The 15,968-nt window shown below is 44.8% G+C and overlaps 1 protein-coding gene across 1 annotated transcript; it reads right to left on the bottom strand.

Moving 5' to 3' along the window:
- Nucleotides 1-1,793: 1,793 nt before the first annotated feature.
- Nucleotides 1,794-15,675, bottom strand: FAM83A (family with sequence similarity 83 member A). Its single transcript, XM_039524352.1, has 4 exons — nt 14,297-15,675; nt 11,907-12,074; nt 9,131-9,255; nt 1,794-2,459 (listed from the first exon to the last, which is right to left on the bottom strand). Exons 1-4 carry the CDS (start codon nt 14,771-14,773, stop codon nt 1,940-1,942), a joined length of 1,290 nt encoding a protein of 429 aa, XP_039380286.1. The 5' UTR covers nt 14,774-15,675; the 3' UTR covers nt 1,794-1,939.
- Nucleotides 15,676-15,968: the final 293 nt, after the last annotated feature.

Genomic DNA, 15,968 nt, shown 5'->3' with positions numbered 1-15,968 from the left:
GACTGCAGTGCTGCTCAAAGGGGAGAGCCTGGCTGAAGAGCAACCAGCCAGCCTGTGGTGAGAAACATCTAAGTTTGTAAGGGCACTGGAATTGTTAAGATCAACTTAGAATGCATTTATTTCATTTGATCCAATCTGACTTGTTGTGCTTAGATTTTAAATGATTATAAGTCAATCTTTTGTAGTTAGTAAATTTATTTAGTCTCCCTGAAGCAGTGTGTTTGGTTTGAAGTGTGTCAGAGACTCCCCTTGGGATAACAAGCCTGGCACATATCAATTTCTTTGTTAAATTGATGAACTCATATAAGTGTGCAGTATCCAGTGGGCAGGGCCGGGTTTAGGCCGATACGCCTTAGGAGCCTTTTTAAAAAATTTTTTACTCACCCCAGCGGAGCTGACCGCTGCCGGGGGCTTCGGCGGCCCCACTCCCCTGGCCAGAGCACTGGGGGAGCGCAGCAGCCCCACGATCCCGGCCGGAGCGCGGCAGCCCCGCGACCCCAGCCGGAGCTTCGGCCAGAGCGCAGCAAACCCCGCGACCACAGCCGGAGCTTCGGCCGGAGCATGGCAGCTCCGCGGCCCCGCGACCCCAGCCGGAGCGCGGCAAGCCCCGCGACCCCAGCTGGAGCTTCGGCCGGAGTGCAGCAGTCCTACAGCCCCACAACTCTGGCTGGAGCACGGCAAGCCCCGCTCTCTTTGCCGGCAATCCAAAGTGCTGCCGAAGACTGGGAGCGCCGCCCGGTGAGTACAAGCCCCGCGCCCCCAGGAATTGGGCCCCGCACTTGCTAAAGCCAGCCCTGCCAGTGGGCATAACTGGAGACTGCAAGACGGAAGTTCCTAGGGTTGTGTCTCGGACTGGAGATATCGGCTAGTGTCATTCAGTTGCACAATCCAAGCAGCAGCTGGCCAAAAGTGCTCACTCCCGTAGCTGGGAGCAGCTTACGTGCTAGAGGCTATGCGTGACCAGCTCGGGAGTGGCAGAGCAGGGTACGGCTGTGCTCACAGCAGAGCAGGGTAAGGCTGGCTCCCAGAATCAAGGATTGGAGTGACCTATCCAGATCACCATCCAGATAACACCAGGGGAACGTCACAACAAGTCTTTTCACAGACAGCACGGCAACAACTGGTACCCTGGTTACCAGTCTCAGCAGAGATGTCAAAGACCGAATGGAGATGGAGGCTGTGCTACTCTCAGCTCTTCAAGTGATCCTTCCAAGTCAGGAAGGATCACTTGAGACATGTTGGCAGGGAATGAGAGAACTTGGACTGCTGCTGCCAGTATCTTTAGTGAGTAAATAGAAGACTTCACGAGCACATAAAAATCATCATCATAAACTGTTATTTTATCCACTTTCATTTGGCAATGCTAACCACCTGGCCACAAATACATTATGTAAGGACAGATCAATGTAACCGACATTTTAAACAATGCTACTACTTCTATTCCTAAACAGTATCATCTTATATGCAAGGGTTTAGTGCTAACAGACTTAGGTTTTATTAATTAGAGAAACATTTTGTTGTGTATTTGGTTGTCGTGGTAATAGAATCTTGTGTTGCTATGGCAACTGAGTCAGATTATTAGGGGATAGCCCAGCCTGTTTGGCTGGCTGTTGGTTAGTTCTGTAGGTAGCAATAAATGGCTGCTCCAAGGTTTACAGCTCTCTGTGTCTCCAGTGATTTCTTCCTAAAGCTGTTGCCCCCAAGGATATAACACATTTGGTGGTGGTTGTCCTTCGTGACTGAAACATACAATCATCCCTAAGCTTGAAAGAAAATAAAGAGAGAACACAGTCTTGCAAGTCTCCCCATTTTATATTATACATAATTTCTATGCTGAGTGTTCATCACTGAACAGGCTATTGCTAAAATGAATCTTCAATACATTTGTTTGTAATACAAAACAAGGTGGTTATGTAATCAGGTTAGCTTTGTGAAGGCATCACCACAATGGGTTTAATCTGGACCTGTTTACATCATCTTGTCTAAATTGCATAGGTTTGTAGATGTTAACATTATTATAAAGGAGTGCTGGGGTGTCAGCAACATGCTGCCACTGATAGTAGTTGGTCTGGATGGTCTTCCATGGTTGGGTTGACATGAATGAGGTGTAGCCATGGAAGGAGTTACCTCTATGAAGTGGTGACTGTGATGTTGGGTTGCTGCTGTACATGGGAGTGCTGGGGGGTTGTTTGGTTTGATACGTGCTATTGGCCGACAAGCTACTGAATGGATCTGAAGGAGTATTGGCACTTCCCTGGTTGCTGCTGCTAGTGAGGCTGCCTTGGGTGGTGGTGCTTGTGTTTAGCAAGAAGGGCACTGTGTGTGGGGGAGATCTCAGTCCCATCACTGGCTTGGACAAAGCATAGAGGTGTCGAAACTCTTCATCAAAGAGCTCTACAACTTGGCCAGTGAACTTGGAAAGGAAGTTCCGGTGAACCTGGCCACACAGCCATGTGAAGCTGGAAGAAAAGAGAACACGGAGTCAGTGTTAACCTTGTCCATGAGAAATTGGAGAACAATGCAAAGATGATGCCAACAGCTTTTGTATTACATTGTTCAAACCTATTGTCCACATGTAGTAACAAGATTGGTTTTCCAGATGAGATGCAAGTAATGTCAGTCCTCTGTCTTTGATATAAACAGTGTTATCACAACTGTCTCTGAAGCCTTGAAGAACCTTGTCAAGCTGACTACCCCCTCCAAAGGGAGTGGTGTGATCCAAGTCCGTTATATAAAAGTTAATTCCAACAAGCCCAGTGATAGTTTGGGTATTTGTGTAGATAGTAATGAGTCAAATCTACCACTTGAATCTTACTCAAAATCCCTCACCTATTCACACAACTCTTTCACCTTGTCAGAGTGTAATATCCCATCTTATTAAAGTGCCGTCCAGCAAAAAACAAAACAAACAAGAATTCTGAAATGTGTGCGGTGGAAACCCTGCAGCTGAGATGTGTGCCTTGTTGCATTAACTAGTATCCCTAATATGGTGTTAAACAGCAAGTATGTTTGAATATTTCAAAATCTGTACCTTTACATTGGGCTTTTGTGTTGTATTACTCTGGTTGTGCATCACACAGACACACACAAAAAGAGAGAACAGTCCACATTCAAAGTTGCATCACTTTAGCCAAAGGAGAGATCTTGAATCAATTTAGTTAAACTAATGCAAAAGGCTAGGTAGATACTGAGCCAAATTTTGCTAGTTTTTCTGTTATGAGTAATCCTACTGAAGTATCAGTCTATCCTGCAAGCAACACTGTAGTTTTGAGTATCTAGTAAGCAGAAGGAGCCAGATCCAACTCATACTAAGTTAATGAGACTCTCCATTGACTAATGAGAAATGGATCAGACACTAAATTAATAAGGCAAGCAGGAGCTGGCTGATTTTTAAAGGAAGAGCCACATACCTTATGTGTAATAGTTCAGGAACTATCCAACTCTTCCATCCAAAACTTTTATCTTTTATCTCCATGTTGGGTCATTAGCATATTTTCTAAATACAGCGTTCCCGTCTCTGAGGGGAAGGCTCAGGGGAGGCAGTAATTTTTACCATTAGTATAAACTCCTCCAAAAAGCATCATTCAAAACACAACAGACTATGTGAAGATCTGAAAACATTGCCTAAGATGAATCATGTTAAGTAAGAAATTTTATAATGACTCATGTTAGGTAAGAAATATTGGGTGTGAAAAGGATCCTTCCAGCCTGAGGCTAATACTCTTTTATTAATTCACTCCTTAGTTGATATTTCTCCGGAATAATTCTAGTAGTTTACCTTCCTAATGATGTAGAACAGCCTGTTCTGAGTTTATTCTTAATACACTGGAGTTCATTCTTTGACTGTATCCTCTAAGCTGGGGTGGGCAAACTTTTTGGCCCAAGGGCCACAACTGGGTAAGGAAATTGTATGGCAGGCCATGAATGCTCATGAAATTGGGGGTTGGAGTGCAGGCTGGGGTGAGGGCTCTGGCTGGGGGTGCAGGCTCTGGGTTTGGGCCAGAAATGAGGAGTTCAGGGTGTCGGAGGGGGCTCCAGGTTAGGGCAGGGGGTTGGGGTGCGGGGGGGGAGGTGAGAGCTCTGGCTGGAGGTGCAGGCTGTGGGGTGGGGCTGGAGATGAGGGGTTGGGGGTGCAGGAGGCTGCCCTGGGCTGGGATCGAGGGGTTCAGAGGGCTGGGACAGGGGTTGGGGCACGGTAGGGGGGTTGGGTGCAGACTCCGGGCAGCGCTTACCTCAAACAGCTCCCAGAAGCAGCGGCATGTCCTTTCTCCAGCTCCTAAGCAGAGGCAGGACCAGGCGGCTCTGCGCACTGCCCTGTCTACAGGTGCTGCCCCTGCAGCTCCCATTGGCCGCAGTTCCCAGCCAATGGGAGCTGTGTGGGTGGCGCCTGGGGCTGGGGCAGTGTGCGGAGCCCTCTGGCTGCTGCTACATGTAGGAGCTGAAGGGAGAACATGCCACTGCTTCCAGGAGCCACATGGAGTGGGGCAAGCCCCAGACCCAGCTCCGCAGTGGGAGCTCAAGGGCCAGATTAAAACATCTGGAGGGCCAGATGCAGCCCCTGGGCCATAGTTTGCCCCATCCTTGCTCTAACCTCTCTCGGCAACAGTTCATTTGGAAACTGTCAGTGCAATGTTGTGGATTTAACTGGCAGCTCCTGACCCTAAAATTCTTTGGGTTTCCTTTATATCTCACATTCACAACATCACAGGTGTGCATGGTGCTTCAGAGATCAGATTTAAATCTGAACTCATCTTGTGGATGGGAGCTCAGTTTTTACTCCAGCTATTCTCCCACTGATGTTTTTACCATTGACTTTAATGGGAGCAGAGTTGTGAGTATTTCTGAAAATCCCATCCTAGTTAAGTCTCTTTGTACTTAAGAGGATATAACACTGCATGTTATAAGAAGGGCAGTTGTAAATACTACTAGCTTCAGTACACCTTGTGCTCAGTTGTATACGACAGGCACTATTTTCAATGCTTTGTCTTTTTGCATTTTGAAGACACTACTGGAGAAATTATTTCTTCAGATTCCATAAAAAGTGTAGTAGCAATTGATCTGATGAGTGAAATCAGCTGAAAACCTCATGACAGGTTTCATATTTGTTTTTGTTTTCTCTTTAATACCTTTGATGGGCTTGGATTTGAAATCATGAGATTTGGGTAATAAGCAAGATGGTATTTGTGATGTTGGCAGCCAAGGTTGGCTGCTGCCTGGGGGTCAGAGCTGAAGGTCGCGCTGCCCACCAGCAGCATGATTGGAGAGATTTGCTGCTGCTGGCAGCCAGCGCACTGCTTTCAAACCTGTCCCCTGGGCAGCAGCCCCCGCTCTCCGGCTGGACACTACAGGTTGTTCTTAGGTCTGGGTCAATCTGGGACAGCTTGAATAACAGGATAGTAAGGAGTTTACTGAAAGGATTGTGCCTCAGAAATGTATAAAAGTAAACTCCACTGAGCATCTCTTACCCAGTGTCCCGTTTTCAGTTAAGGGAAATATGGTCACCCTAGGAGAGGGGTTCACTCTCCAGGGCTTTTAATTTGGCATCTTTCATGAGCACTGAGAGCGTGCACACAAATAAATACTTGCCCTAACATTGCTAAAGACTGATTTGATTACATACTAGAGAGAATTAGAAAAAGTAGGGTTTATAATACATAAAATGCTCCAACAACCCAAAGCCAGAGATCTAGGTGATAAAACTGTATGGAAACTACCCCCTAAACCAGATTCAAACCCTTCTAATGATCCACGACAAAAAGCTCAGCTGACATGATTTTGCGTTAGTTTTAAGGCCTAAACAAATGAGACTCTTAAGGAACATCTGTTGCAAAAGGGTCTCTATCATCATCACTCATCAAAAAGGCTCGTTTGCATTGCTCTTCCCCAGGAGTATAAACTGATGGCTAAGATTGAGGATTAACTGGGGGTGCAGCAGCGGAGTGAGGGGAAAACTAGTTAAGAGTGAACAAAGTAAAAGCTAGCAAGCCTATAACAACAACACATGGTGTGCGAGCCTATGGTAAGCTGTATGAATACTCAAACCACGGCAGGGCTTGATGGAGTTAAACTGTGTATAAAAGATTTGGTATTCACCGCACCCTCTGCTGGCCTGAGTATAAGGTTATGCAGTTTGACAAGGCTCTTGAGATTAGAGCAGCTTGCAACAGCAATGATAAATGCAAGGCAGGACTCTGAATATGAATGGTGGGGAGGTGGGTGTTAGCTGTTTTACAGCAAAGAGAAAATCTTTGCCAGAGAAAACGTCTGCTTTCCCCATTGCCTCACATTTGCTTTCCTTACACGCACATTCAATACAACATGGATCTGCTGTTATGTTTTTTCCATATACTAATAGCATTTAAGTATCTTCAGTCAGACGACTAAAAGAAAACAAAAGTAGAAAGAACAAAAATAAACTGTCCTTTAAAAAGCACCCAATGTATGTGTGTCTCACGGTCTGCCCAGCACTGAACACAAAATGGCTGTCTGCCTCTATGGCCAGCAGAGCTTTTGTCTACACATACAGGTTGTATCAGTTTATCTGTATCTCCCCCTCCCCCATGCACAGTGTGGACACATTTATACTGGTATAGAAGTTCTCATACTGGTCAGACGCCCTCAGAGAGCATGACATTTAAAAAAAATAATACAATTTGGATCTTTTTCTTTGCCTTCTGGTTTCTTGAGCCTGAAGGATTCACATGAGTCAAGTTTTCAAGATTTTCTCTGTAACCATGAGGATTAGAAATGTAGTTTTTTAAACATGAACACTCAGATTCTCATGCAGTCTCCTAACCTTAGCAGCTGGGGCTTTAATTAAAACTCCAAATGTTGTGAGACATAATAAAATTGCCAGAATTAGCAACACTGCATGTTGGAAGGGAAGTTAATTAAAGTGGGCTGTACCACTTTAGTTCGGTTAAAAACAATAAAGCCACACCTCTAACTAGAATAGTTATACCTGTATGAAACCATTGCAGGCCAGATGTTACAGGCATAATTAACAGAAAATAAAGGCTAGACGTACCACATCTGCTAAGGCAGATGGCAGGAATCTAGTGGTTCTACTTTCCTTTCAACTAGCTAACGTGTCATATAGACCGAGGCGGCTCTAGGCATTTTGCCGCCCCAAGCACGGCAGGCAGGCTGCCTTCGGCAGCTTGCCTGCGGAGGGTCCGCGGTCCCGTGGCTTTGGTGGACCCAGGGGCGGCTCTAGACATTTTGCCACCCCAAGCAGGGCGGCATGCCGCGGGGGGCGCTCTGCCGGTCGTCGGGAGGGCGGCAGGTGGCTCCGGTGGACCTTGGGGTGGCACGCCGGAGGTCCACCGGAGCCGCCTGCTGCCCTGTCCCAGCGACCAGCAGAGCGCCCCCCGCGGCTTGCTGCCCTAAGCACGCGCTTGGTGTGCTGGGGCCTGGAGCCGCCCCTGGGCGGACCTCCTGTGGCAGCCTGCCTGCCGCCCTCGTGGCGACCGGCAGAGCGCCCCCCCGCATCTTGTTGCCCCAGGCACGCGCTTGGTGTGCTGGGGCCTGGAGCCGCCCCTGCATATAGAGTGTGAATCTCCAAACAGAGGCTGACCTATGCCACATTAAGAGACCCATAAGGTGAAAGAAATGTACAACATGTCTCCTGGTAATGATTTGCTCATGACATGAAAAATGTGGTAAGCACGAGATTATGAGCAGCTTTCTAGTTCTGCTCTGTGGCTGTGCCACAATCTCTTTTGTACCAGCCATGAACAGTTAAGTTAGATCCCAGTTTATACTAGGATAGACCATCAGCTTTTTTAAAAGCAGCATTTATTTGAAAATGATAGTTTTTATGAAAACTTTTTGGTTCCAGTAAAATTTTTCAGTTATCTGAAAACTTCCAGCTACAAATTTTCAATTTTTAAAAATGTTTTATTTATTCGTGAGGGGGAAACAGCAATTTAAAAAAAATGATTTTAAATATATTTATTTATTTTTGGTTTGCCATTGTGTAAATTCTGATTGGGTACAGGTTGTGACATGCTGTCACTTGATGTTTTCCTGACTCCTTGATTGGCTGGATGTGCACATAAATACTTGAGATATTCACTTTAGCTGTGTCTCATACAAGCATCTCTGTGGTTTAGAAAGTTTTCAGAACCCACAAAGGATATTTCCTTGCAATATTCAAAACAGAAACAATTATATTTTCAAAATGTTTCATGAAAAAAGGAAAAATGTTGACCAGTTCGAATCAGCTCCAATTTTCTCTGGTAGAGACTGAACCAATTAATATTTAGATCAGCTACACCAAGGAACCTCAAACGTCGCAGCCTATTGGCCTTTGTATGCCCTATGCCTTGAAACCACAAAAGCGGTTTCAGTATGTATCAGTGTTATTTATTAGTTGTATTAGAGTAGTGCCTAGATGTCCCAAATGAGATCAGAGTCCACTGTGCTAGGCATTACACCCTGAATAATTTACAATCAAGACAGACAAAGGGTGTCGGAAAATAAGGGTTATCATCACATTTTTTATTGATGTGTAACCAAGCTACAGAGAGATTAAGGGTGAAAGCTTAGCACCACAGAAGTCAATGGCAAACCTCACACAGGAAGTCTGGGGGGCAGCGCTAAGAACTGGACCCAGATTTCCTGAGTCCCAGTTCAACACCCTAACCACAGCGCCATCCTTCCTCTCAGCAGTAGAGCTTTAGTATGAACTTGCCACAGTTCCAGACTGCACCAGTAACTACCACGTATAACCATGAACGACTTGCAGCATGCTAGCCGTGACCACTGGAGACAGGGATCTTTTTTTCTCAGAATGATGATAGCCAAACTTTGTTATGCAGGATAAATAGTCCCTGTAGTACAATTTTACCATTGCATGGTTATAACATGGTTCTCAGAAGGAAAAAAAACCCACCTAAAAACACTTTAAGGGGAACCACTCTTGATCCTCAGTGTGGTTAGGGCCTATGAATCCTAACTCCAGAGTAAACCTTTTCTTTCTGAAATACTTTTATCTGTAACCCAGCCTTCATGTGTACAGCACCTAACGCAATGGGGCTCTGATCCCTGAGTAGGACCCCTAAGTGCAACTTCAATTCAAATAATAATAGAATTATCCTCAGTTAGAAAATGTGATGACTGATCTCACCTGTATGATCCAGAGAGAACGTATCTCCAATCAGAAATGATGAATTTTTCCTGGATTTGCCCTGAGAATTTCCTGCCTGACTTGGCACAGTAAACCTCTCCAGTAACACTTCGGACTGAAATATTCTAGAGCAGACAACAACAACAACAACAAAAAACAAAAAAACAACCAGTAAACACATATTAAAATTCATCATCTTATTGCAAAATTTAGCTGGTAATCTCGCTCTTCTCCCCTAGCCTGTATCGCTTTATTTCCCCCTCCCTCTTCTAGAATTTCTTATTTAATTCCCCAACTGTATATTTCAACACCGTAAAGTGGTGTTGCATTGAGTTTAGCCCAAATCTTTGTCAGACTTTGTCATGTGGTGCAATGTCATTGATTTCAATGGGGGAGCAAACTGGGCTATACATTTGGCCTTTGTATGGAAACCTATACAAAATGGAGCTATACTGTAGAGTATTGTAAATTTTTGGACACATCTGGTCCCTCCCCAGATCTATGACGGTGACACACCACCTATTGAAATGAATGGCAGGGGTATGTCCATAGCTGTGATTAGCATTAGACCCCTAGAGTCAGATCCTCAGCGAGTGTTAATCAGGATAACTCCACTAACTCCCAGGGGACTATGTCTATTTGCACCAGATGAGGATCTGGTTCTTAGTGTTTTATGTTCTCTCTAGTATAAAACATCTCGGGCTAAACCCCACTCCTCTTATTCATGAGGCCCTGAGCCTACAAATACTTACACATAGGCTGCACTTTACACACTGTGAGTAGTATTATTATTTATTGCACCATAGGGCTAGCGTCCCAAAGAAACTCAGGCATGGTGATGCTGCGCATTGCTACACTTCACTTAGGCACCTAGAAAATCACTGGGAATCACAAAGCCTGGGTTAGGCGCCTTGGTTCCCTATACAATGAATGGGGAGAGAAAGGTGCCCTAGAATGGGGTTCCCAAATGTCATCACGTTAAGTGGTTCCTCATCCCACCTAAGCTAGCCAATGAGAGGGGCCAAGAGGAGGGGTGTGTGATATGCCCCTCCCTTGTCTCAGAGATAGGAGCCTAAGTCTGGGCTGCAGGAAGGTTCCTCCCTCTGTCGGGGATTCTCAGCGGCATTGCCTCTCTTGAAGTAAGGTGCCGGCGCCATTTTGGCAAGAAGCTGGGAGTAGAGGGGGAGGTGCTCCCTCACAACTTTTAGCCCAATGGTTAGGGTACTCACCTGGGCTTTGGGAGAGACCCCCCCCAATCCAAGTCTCCCCTCAGCTGACTGCCCTAACCACTGGCCTCTGGGATATTCTGACACAGCTCCTCCTCCTCATAGCTCACAGCTATTGATGCTGTTCCACTGTGGATTAACTAATGAACGAGTCATTGGATCAGAGACAGACATCAAGCAAGCAAACCCCAGAATGACTCCATAGCCTGGTGGTTAAAGCACTCACACTGGAGAGCCAGGATCCAGTCCCTCTGCTCCAATAACTTTTTAACATTATTTCTTCACAGTGGAACATTCCTCCCCGCTGCTTTGTAGAAGCTTGCCTATGCAGGGCCGGTGCTTTCACTAGGCGACCCTAGGTTGCCTAGGGTGGCAGGATTTGCAAGGCAGCATTTTGCCAACCTCGGTGGAAATTTGGCAGCGGCGGGTCCTTCTGCTCCAGATCTTATGCGGAAATTCGGCAGCGGGTCCTTCACTCGCTCTGGGACCCACCGCCGAAGTGTCCTGTAGACGTGGAGCAGAAGGACCCCCTGCCGCCGAATGCTCAGAGGACGAGTGCTGCCACCTAGGGCGGCAAAAACCCTGGCACCGCTTCTGGCTATGTGAGCTCTCAGCATGCTTGCTGGATTGGGCCCCGCAGGTGAATTAGGTGGCAGAAAGCCTGTCTTTTGAATATTCACACAATACTTTCAGGCTTAGGCGTCTGGACACCTGCCATGGGGCTGGAGTGCACGTGGTGCCTTGGAAGCTTTTACTTTCTTTCTTACTTGGAAGCTTTCAGGTGCCTTGGAAGCTTTTACTGTGAGGCTTTAGGCACTGAGCAAGCAGTGGCGGCTCCAGGCACATGCCAAAGGCAGCCCGCCTACTGTGCTTCGGGCGGCAAAAAAGCTAGAGCTGCCTCTGAGCAAGTTTACAGTTTGGTGACAGCAGAGCAGGGGCTTTATGAATCCCAGTGAGACCCACTTCTGGGATTTAGGCATCTAAAATGGCCGTTAGTCACCTCAGTCCTTTTGTGAATCTAACCCGTAATGCCTGAGGGTCCCTAGTCATAGACCAGGATGGCACTGCTTGGTGCTAGTTCCACTGATTTCCGCAGCAAAGTTAAGACACGAGCTTAAGTCTTTGTAGGATCAGGGCCCTAACAGATCAGTCGTGTTCGTTGCATGAATAAAGGGGAGCACACTTTGGCTCATAAGTTTTTAAACCTTGTGTTTCATGAAGGCACATTTTCAATAAACAAACCAGCTCCTTAGTTCTTATGCTTCCCCGGCTTGGAGATTTAACAAAAGTTCAAACACCATCATGAAAAATTTTAATTAGCCTCAATTTACTTAGAAGCTTGGGGGCTGTTTATAGAAGAAAGTTTACTTCTTTATTCAGTTTCCTTTTACGTTGAAGACAAATTAGGCTAGCAGCCAGATACTTGTTATATCACAATTCAAATTAATACCCAAGATACTGAGTTACAACAGAAGAGTATGAGTCAAAACAAGTTAGAAATTAGGACCAAAAGCTCTAAGGCTTTAAGAGTTTTGTGTAGTCAGCGATACCTTAAAGTGATCCTCTGCAATCTGCACCTTGTCACACATCTCACTGAAGAGCTTTATGTTGCTTTGATCAAGCAACAGATAGACAAAAACACCTCGTTTGTTAGCTGCCTCTAGCACATCACAGAATACCTCGGTATCAGTGAAAACATCCATCATAATGGCCAGAACCTAGGGAGAAAAGGCACTGGTGTAAGCAGAGCAAAGATACATGATTTTGGAATGGCAGTAAAATATAATGCTTATTTTACAAATAAAAGCTTAAATGGTGTGGGGGAGAAGGGGGATATTTTATACAGATCCCTTTCCTTGTATATAGATGAGCACCCAGTTCAAAAGGATATCTTGATATTACTTTATTGCTCATATAAAACCAGTCTAAAGTATCATTTTTTCTTTATAGGTCCTTTTCCTAAGAAATCTTAGAGTGGCCTAGGAATTTGTAGCCTGGAGTTCAGTACTGGGGAAAATAATTCAACAGTAATCAGAAAACAATAAGAAAATAGCTAAAATGGGATTATTTCATACAAGATACACACTGGGTTTAGCATGTAGGTGAATTTCTCCCACAAATCAAATGTATACAGTATGAATTCATAGGAAGAAGCTTCTTTCATGCTACCCCTCAAGCCTGGAGCAATCCTCAATTCTACAACTGTCCGTATGTGGGTGGACTCAGGTTAGGACCAAGATTTAGATTTCATTTTAAAAATGAGTTTCATAAAGCCTAATATTAATAGAATTTTTTTCAATATTTTTTTAAGTAATTTTATTTGGGATTAAACATCCCCCCCTCCCCTGCACTGATTACACCCGAACAACTAGTGCATGAGAGTCTCAAAGTAAAACTGACTAGAAACCGAAGGAAAAGAATCTTCTGGCTGCTCTAATGTACACAGGTGCGCTAAACTGGCCCCACAACAGCTAGGATTCAAAATGGAGGTATAAAGCCACCTTTGCCCCCTTTATTCCTTGAGCTGCACATTCTGTGCTGCGTCTCCTGGAGCCATCAACAAAAAATTAAATTTATCTGACTACAGCATAAGAGCTCTTGCAACTTTCATTGTGAGCCTTTTAAATAGTCTCCTCCAAAGTCTCACTCACAACTCCATTCTATTCACACAACGCAGCAACATTCTGGAGGAATAGGTGCCTCTTCTTCTAAGGACAACCTGTTTAGATAAGCCAAAGTAGCTGCAGGCTGATAGAAGTGTCATATGTCCCATCCCTTTAGAGAGAGTAACTCACAGCTCTCACAGATTGTTTGTAAACTCAGAAATTACACAGCTGACTATGGGTACTAGTGACCAAGTAAAAACACTTGGGGTTAAAGTGAAGTTCTACTCTGAAAAGTGTCTGTAAAAATGGCATTGGAGGTTCCATATTTATTGTCTTGCAAACATCTCCAGATAAAACATGTTCGGTTTACAAATACAATGATGTATTTTCTAGCTGCCAACCCTTCAAACCCAACGTGGAGTCTGAGCTTCAAAACCAATTCTTTCCTTCTACTGCACCATCACCAGTAACAAAGGTTCTACAGACCAGATTAGACCCTCACTGACACCTGTTCTATCTATTGTCTTCAAATTATGAGTTCAGTGACACCTGTCCAAACTTATGGGTTGCACAGATGTACTTGGTTAGAATTTAGTAAACAAATCTGTTTGAGGTGCACAAAAAGGAAGAAAACCCAACTCGCACTTCCTTACCTTCATTGGCTCTAAAAGGCTAAGGGGAGTCAAAAAGAGCAGTGAACATTTATTTTAGTCACTGGAAATAAGAAGCTATTGCTCTGAATACACACAGGGAGCGATCTGTTGAGTCAGTGCCATTCTTACAGTCCCTTTTCAGAGCAAAACTGCATGTTAAGGTTTTCACAGTGACTATGCAGAGATCTGGTTCAGACAGGTGGTGCACTGGTGTTCCAAATACAAAACAGCTGTGCAACTAGGGTACATTTACTTTATTTGGGTACCTTTATTTTAAACATGAAGAACAAGAGAGTTCAGGTGTGCCAGTGAATTAAAGTACTAGCTTCTAATCACTGGAGGACTGGGTTTGAATTTAGCTCAGCCTGGGACATAACTGAAATTGTTAGGTGCTTGCTTGGTCTTACTTTGGTTTCCCTTAATGCCAAACCCAAACGGCACAGTTGTTCCCTTAAGGCCTTCACATAACAAAACCAGCTGCGGTTTTTCACAACACGCTGTGAGAGGTACTGTCTGCAAAGGAGACAGGGCAAGCATAGAATGACTTGTATCACCCCTGCTTAGATGGAGGTGCATTGGCAAGGAACATGCCAGGGTCTGTTCTAACCAAGCACCACATTCAACAGTATTTATAAGGAGGGAGAAAAACAAACCCAAAGGAAACATGGAGTTTCTCTTTACCTGACTGGTCTTGCTAATGCAGCGGCGTATAATGTCTCTGATGTTGCTGTTCTTCTCTGTTTGGAAGTACACAGTGGCACTGGATTTCTCCTTTAGATAGGGCTTCTCTGCTGTGCGCCATGTGTGAAGCAGGGCTGGTTCACTACCTTCAGATACAGGGAAGTATGTTCCTGACTGGAGAGAGCCAGCATCATTCTGCCTTGGTCCAGTCTCCCTCTCTGTGGGAGATTCGTTAGCATAGTAAGGCTCTCTGGCATTTTTCTTGATATACTGAGCTTCGACGGATGACAGAAAATCCACCTCTCCTTCTTCATTTAAGGCTCTGAGATAAGATTCAGTCCCACCGTCCAACAGGGCATCAGTAGCTAGTCTTACACTTTCATGGTGGCTGAAATCTGCTTTTGTTGGCCTGACTGACTGATTCTTGATCTCCTCTAGCCGTTTCCTTATCTTGCCCACATGTCTTGATCGGCTCATTATTCTTTGTATCAGCAGTTGACTGATGCGTAGGGCGAGCGCTGTGCATATAGACTGTACAGACGAGACCAACACAGCTCACCTTGTATGTAAACAAAGAACAAATGAGCTTCCCACTTGCGCACTCCACTCTGTTGTAAATTCCCTTTTGTTGAAGGAATCATTTGTTAATAAAAAATAAATAAATGTTACTACCAAAGGCAAATTGGCACCACAAGCTCTCGCTGATTTTGTTGGTACAAGTGTATCCAAAAACTGAAGAGGTCGCTTTGCAGATGTCGTGCTTAAGCAAGGATTCTGCCTCAGATGGAACATAGGTTTAAAGGTGATTAATTTGATAGACACACACCTTGCCCTGAGGGCACATGAAGAGTTCAACCTCACATTACCCGTTCTGTCTGATTTAATCATACCTCCTTGCAGGACTGTACTCTCTGAAGGGTGTGCATGTGGAAGCATTGAGGCAAAAGGAGGTACATTTCCAAGCATTGCTGCACAACCTCCAAAACAGCTTGAGGCTTCTGAGGGTTCCTATAGCATTTATTGTGCAGCCAAACCAACTCAGATGTTAACTTGAATGAAGACAGCAGCCGGTCCATAATTTCAAAACAGTTTAAAGGGGCACTGGCCACTGGCTGCACCTAGTGCCACCATGACTGTTTGTTTAAAAAGAAGAAGCTAAGAAAACAAGTTTTAAAATGGACTAAACGTGACAATTGTGCCCCATGCATAATATCGGACCATTACTTTAGGGATTACAGTAATTTATTTCTTTAAAACTACTCACCACTGAGTGAAAATAAAACAAGCTTATTACTGGGAGGGAACGGTGACAGATGGCTCATGCAGGGATCAAAGTCTCACAGTGTTGCAGATTCTCATAATTTGATCACATCTTGTAATCTTTTTTCTTAAACCCCCAGCTCCTGGAGCCAAGTGATTGCACAAGAATCACAGCTTTTATTTAAAAAATAAAAACCACCTGGTTGTGGAGAAAATCTTAAAAGCATGGTGCAAGTGCACCTGAAAGGCTGAGAAACCAGAAGGAAAATATAAAGAGCCCCACATGTCCTGCTTTTTAAGAATCTCATGATTTTGGGCCCCGACTCTTGATTTTTGAATGTGTAGGATTGCGAATATTGGAGTCACAAGGCCTGTGTTTGACTCTGGTGCTGCCACTCACCTGCTGTGAAGT

The sequence above is a fragment of the Mauremys reevesii genome, linkage group 2 (genome assembly GCF_016161935.1).
Source record: "Mauremys reevesii isolate NIE-2019 linkage group 2, ASM1616193v1, whole genome shotgun sequence".
NCBI classification, from domain to species: Eukaryota; Metazoa; Chordata; order Testudines; family Geoemydidae; genus Mauremys; species Mauremys reevesii.
This window is presented reverse-complemented; position numbering and strand designations above follow the sequence as displayed.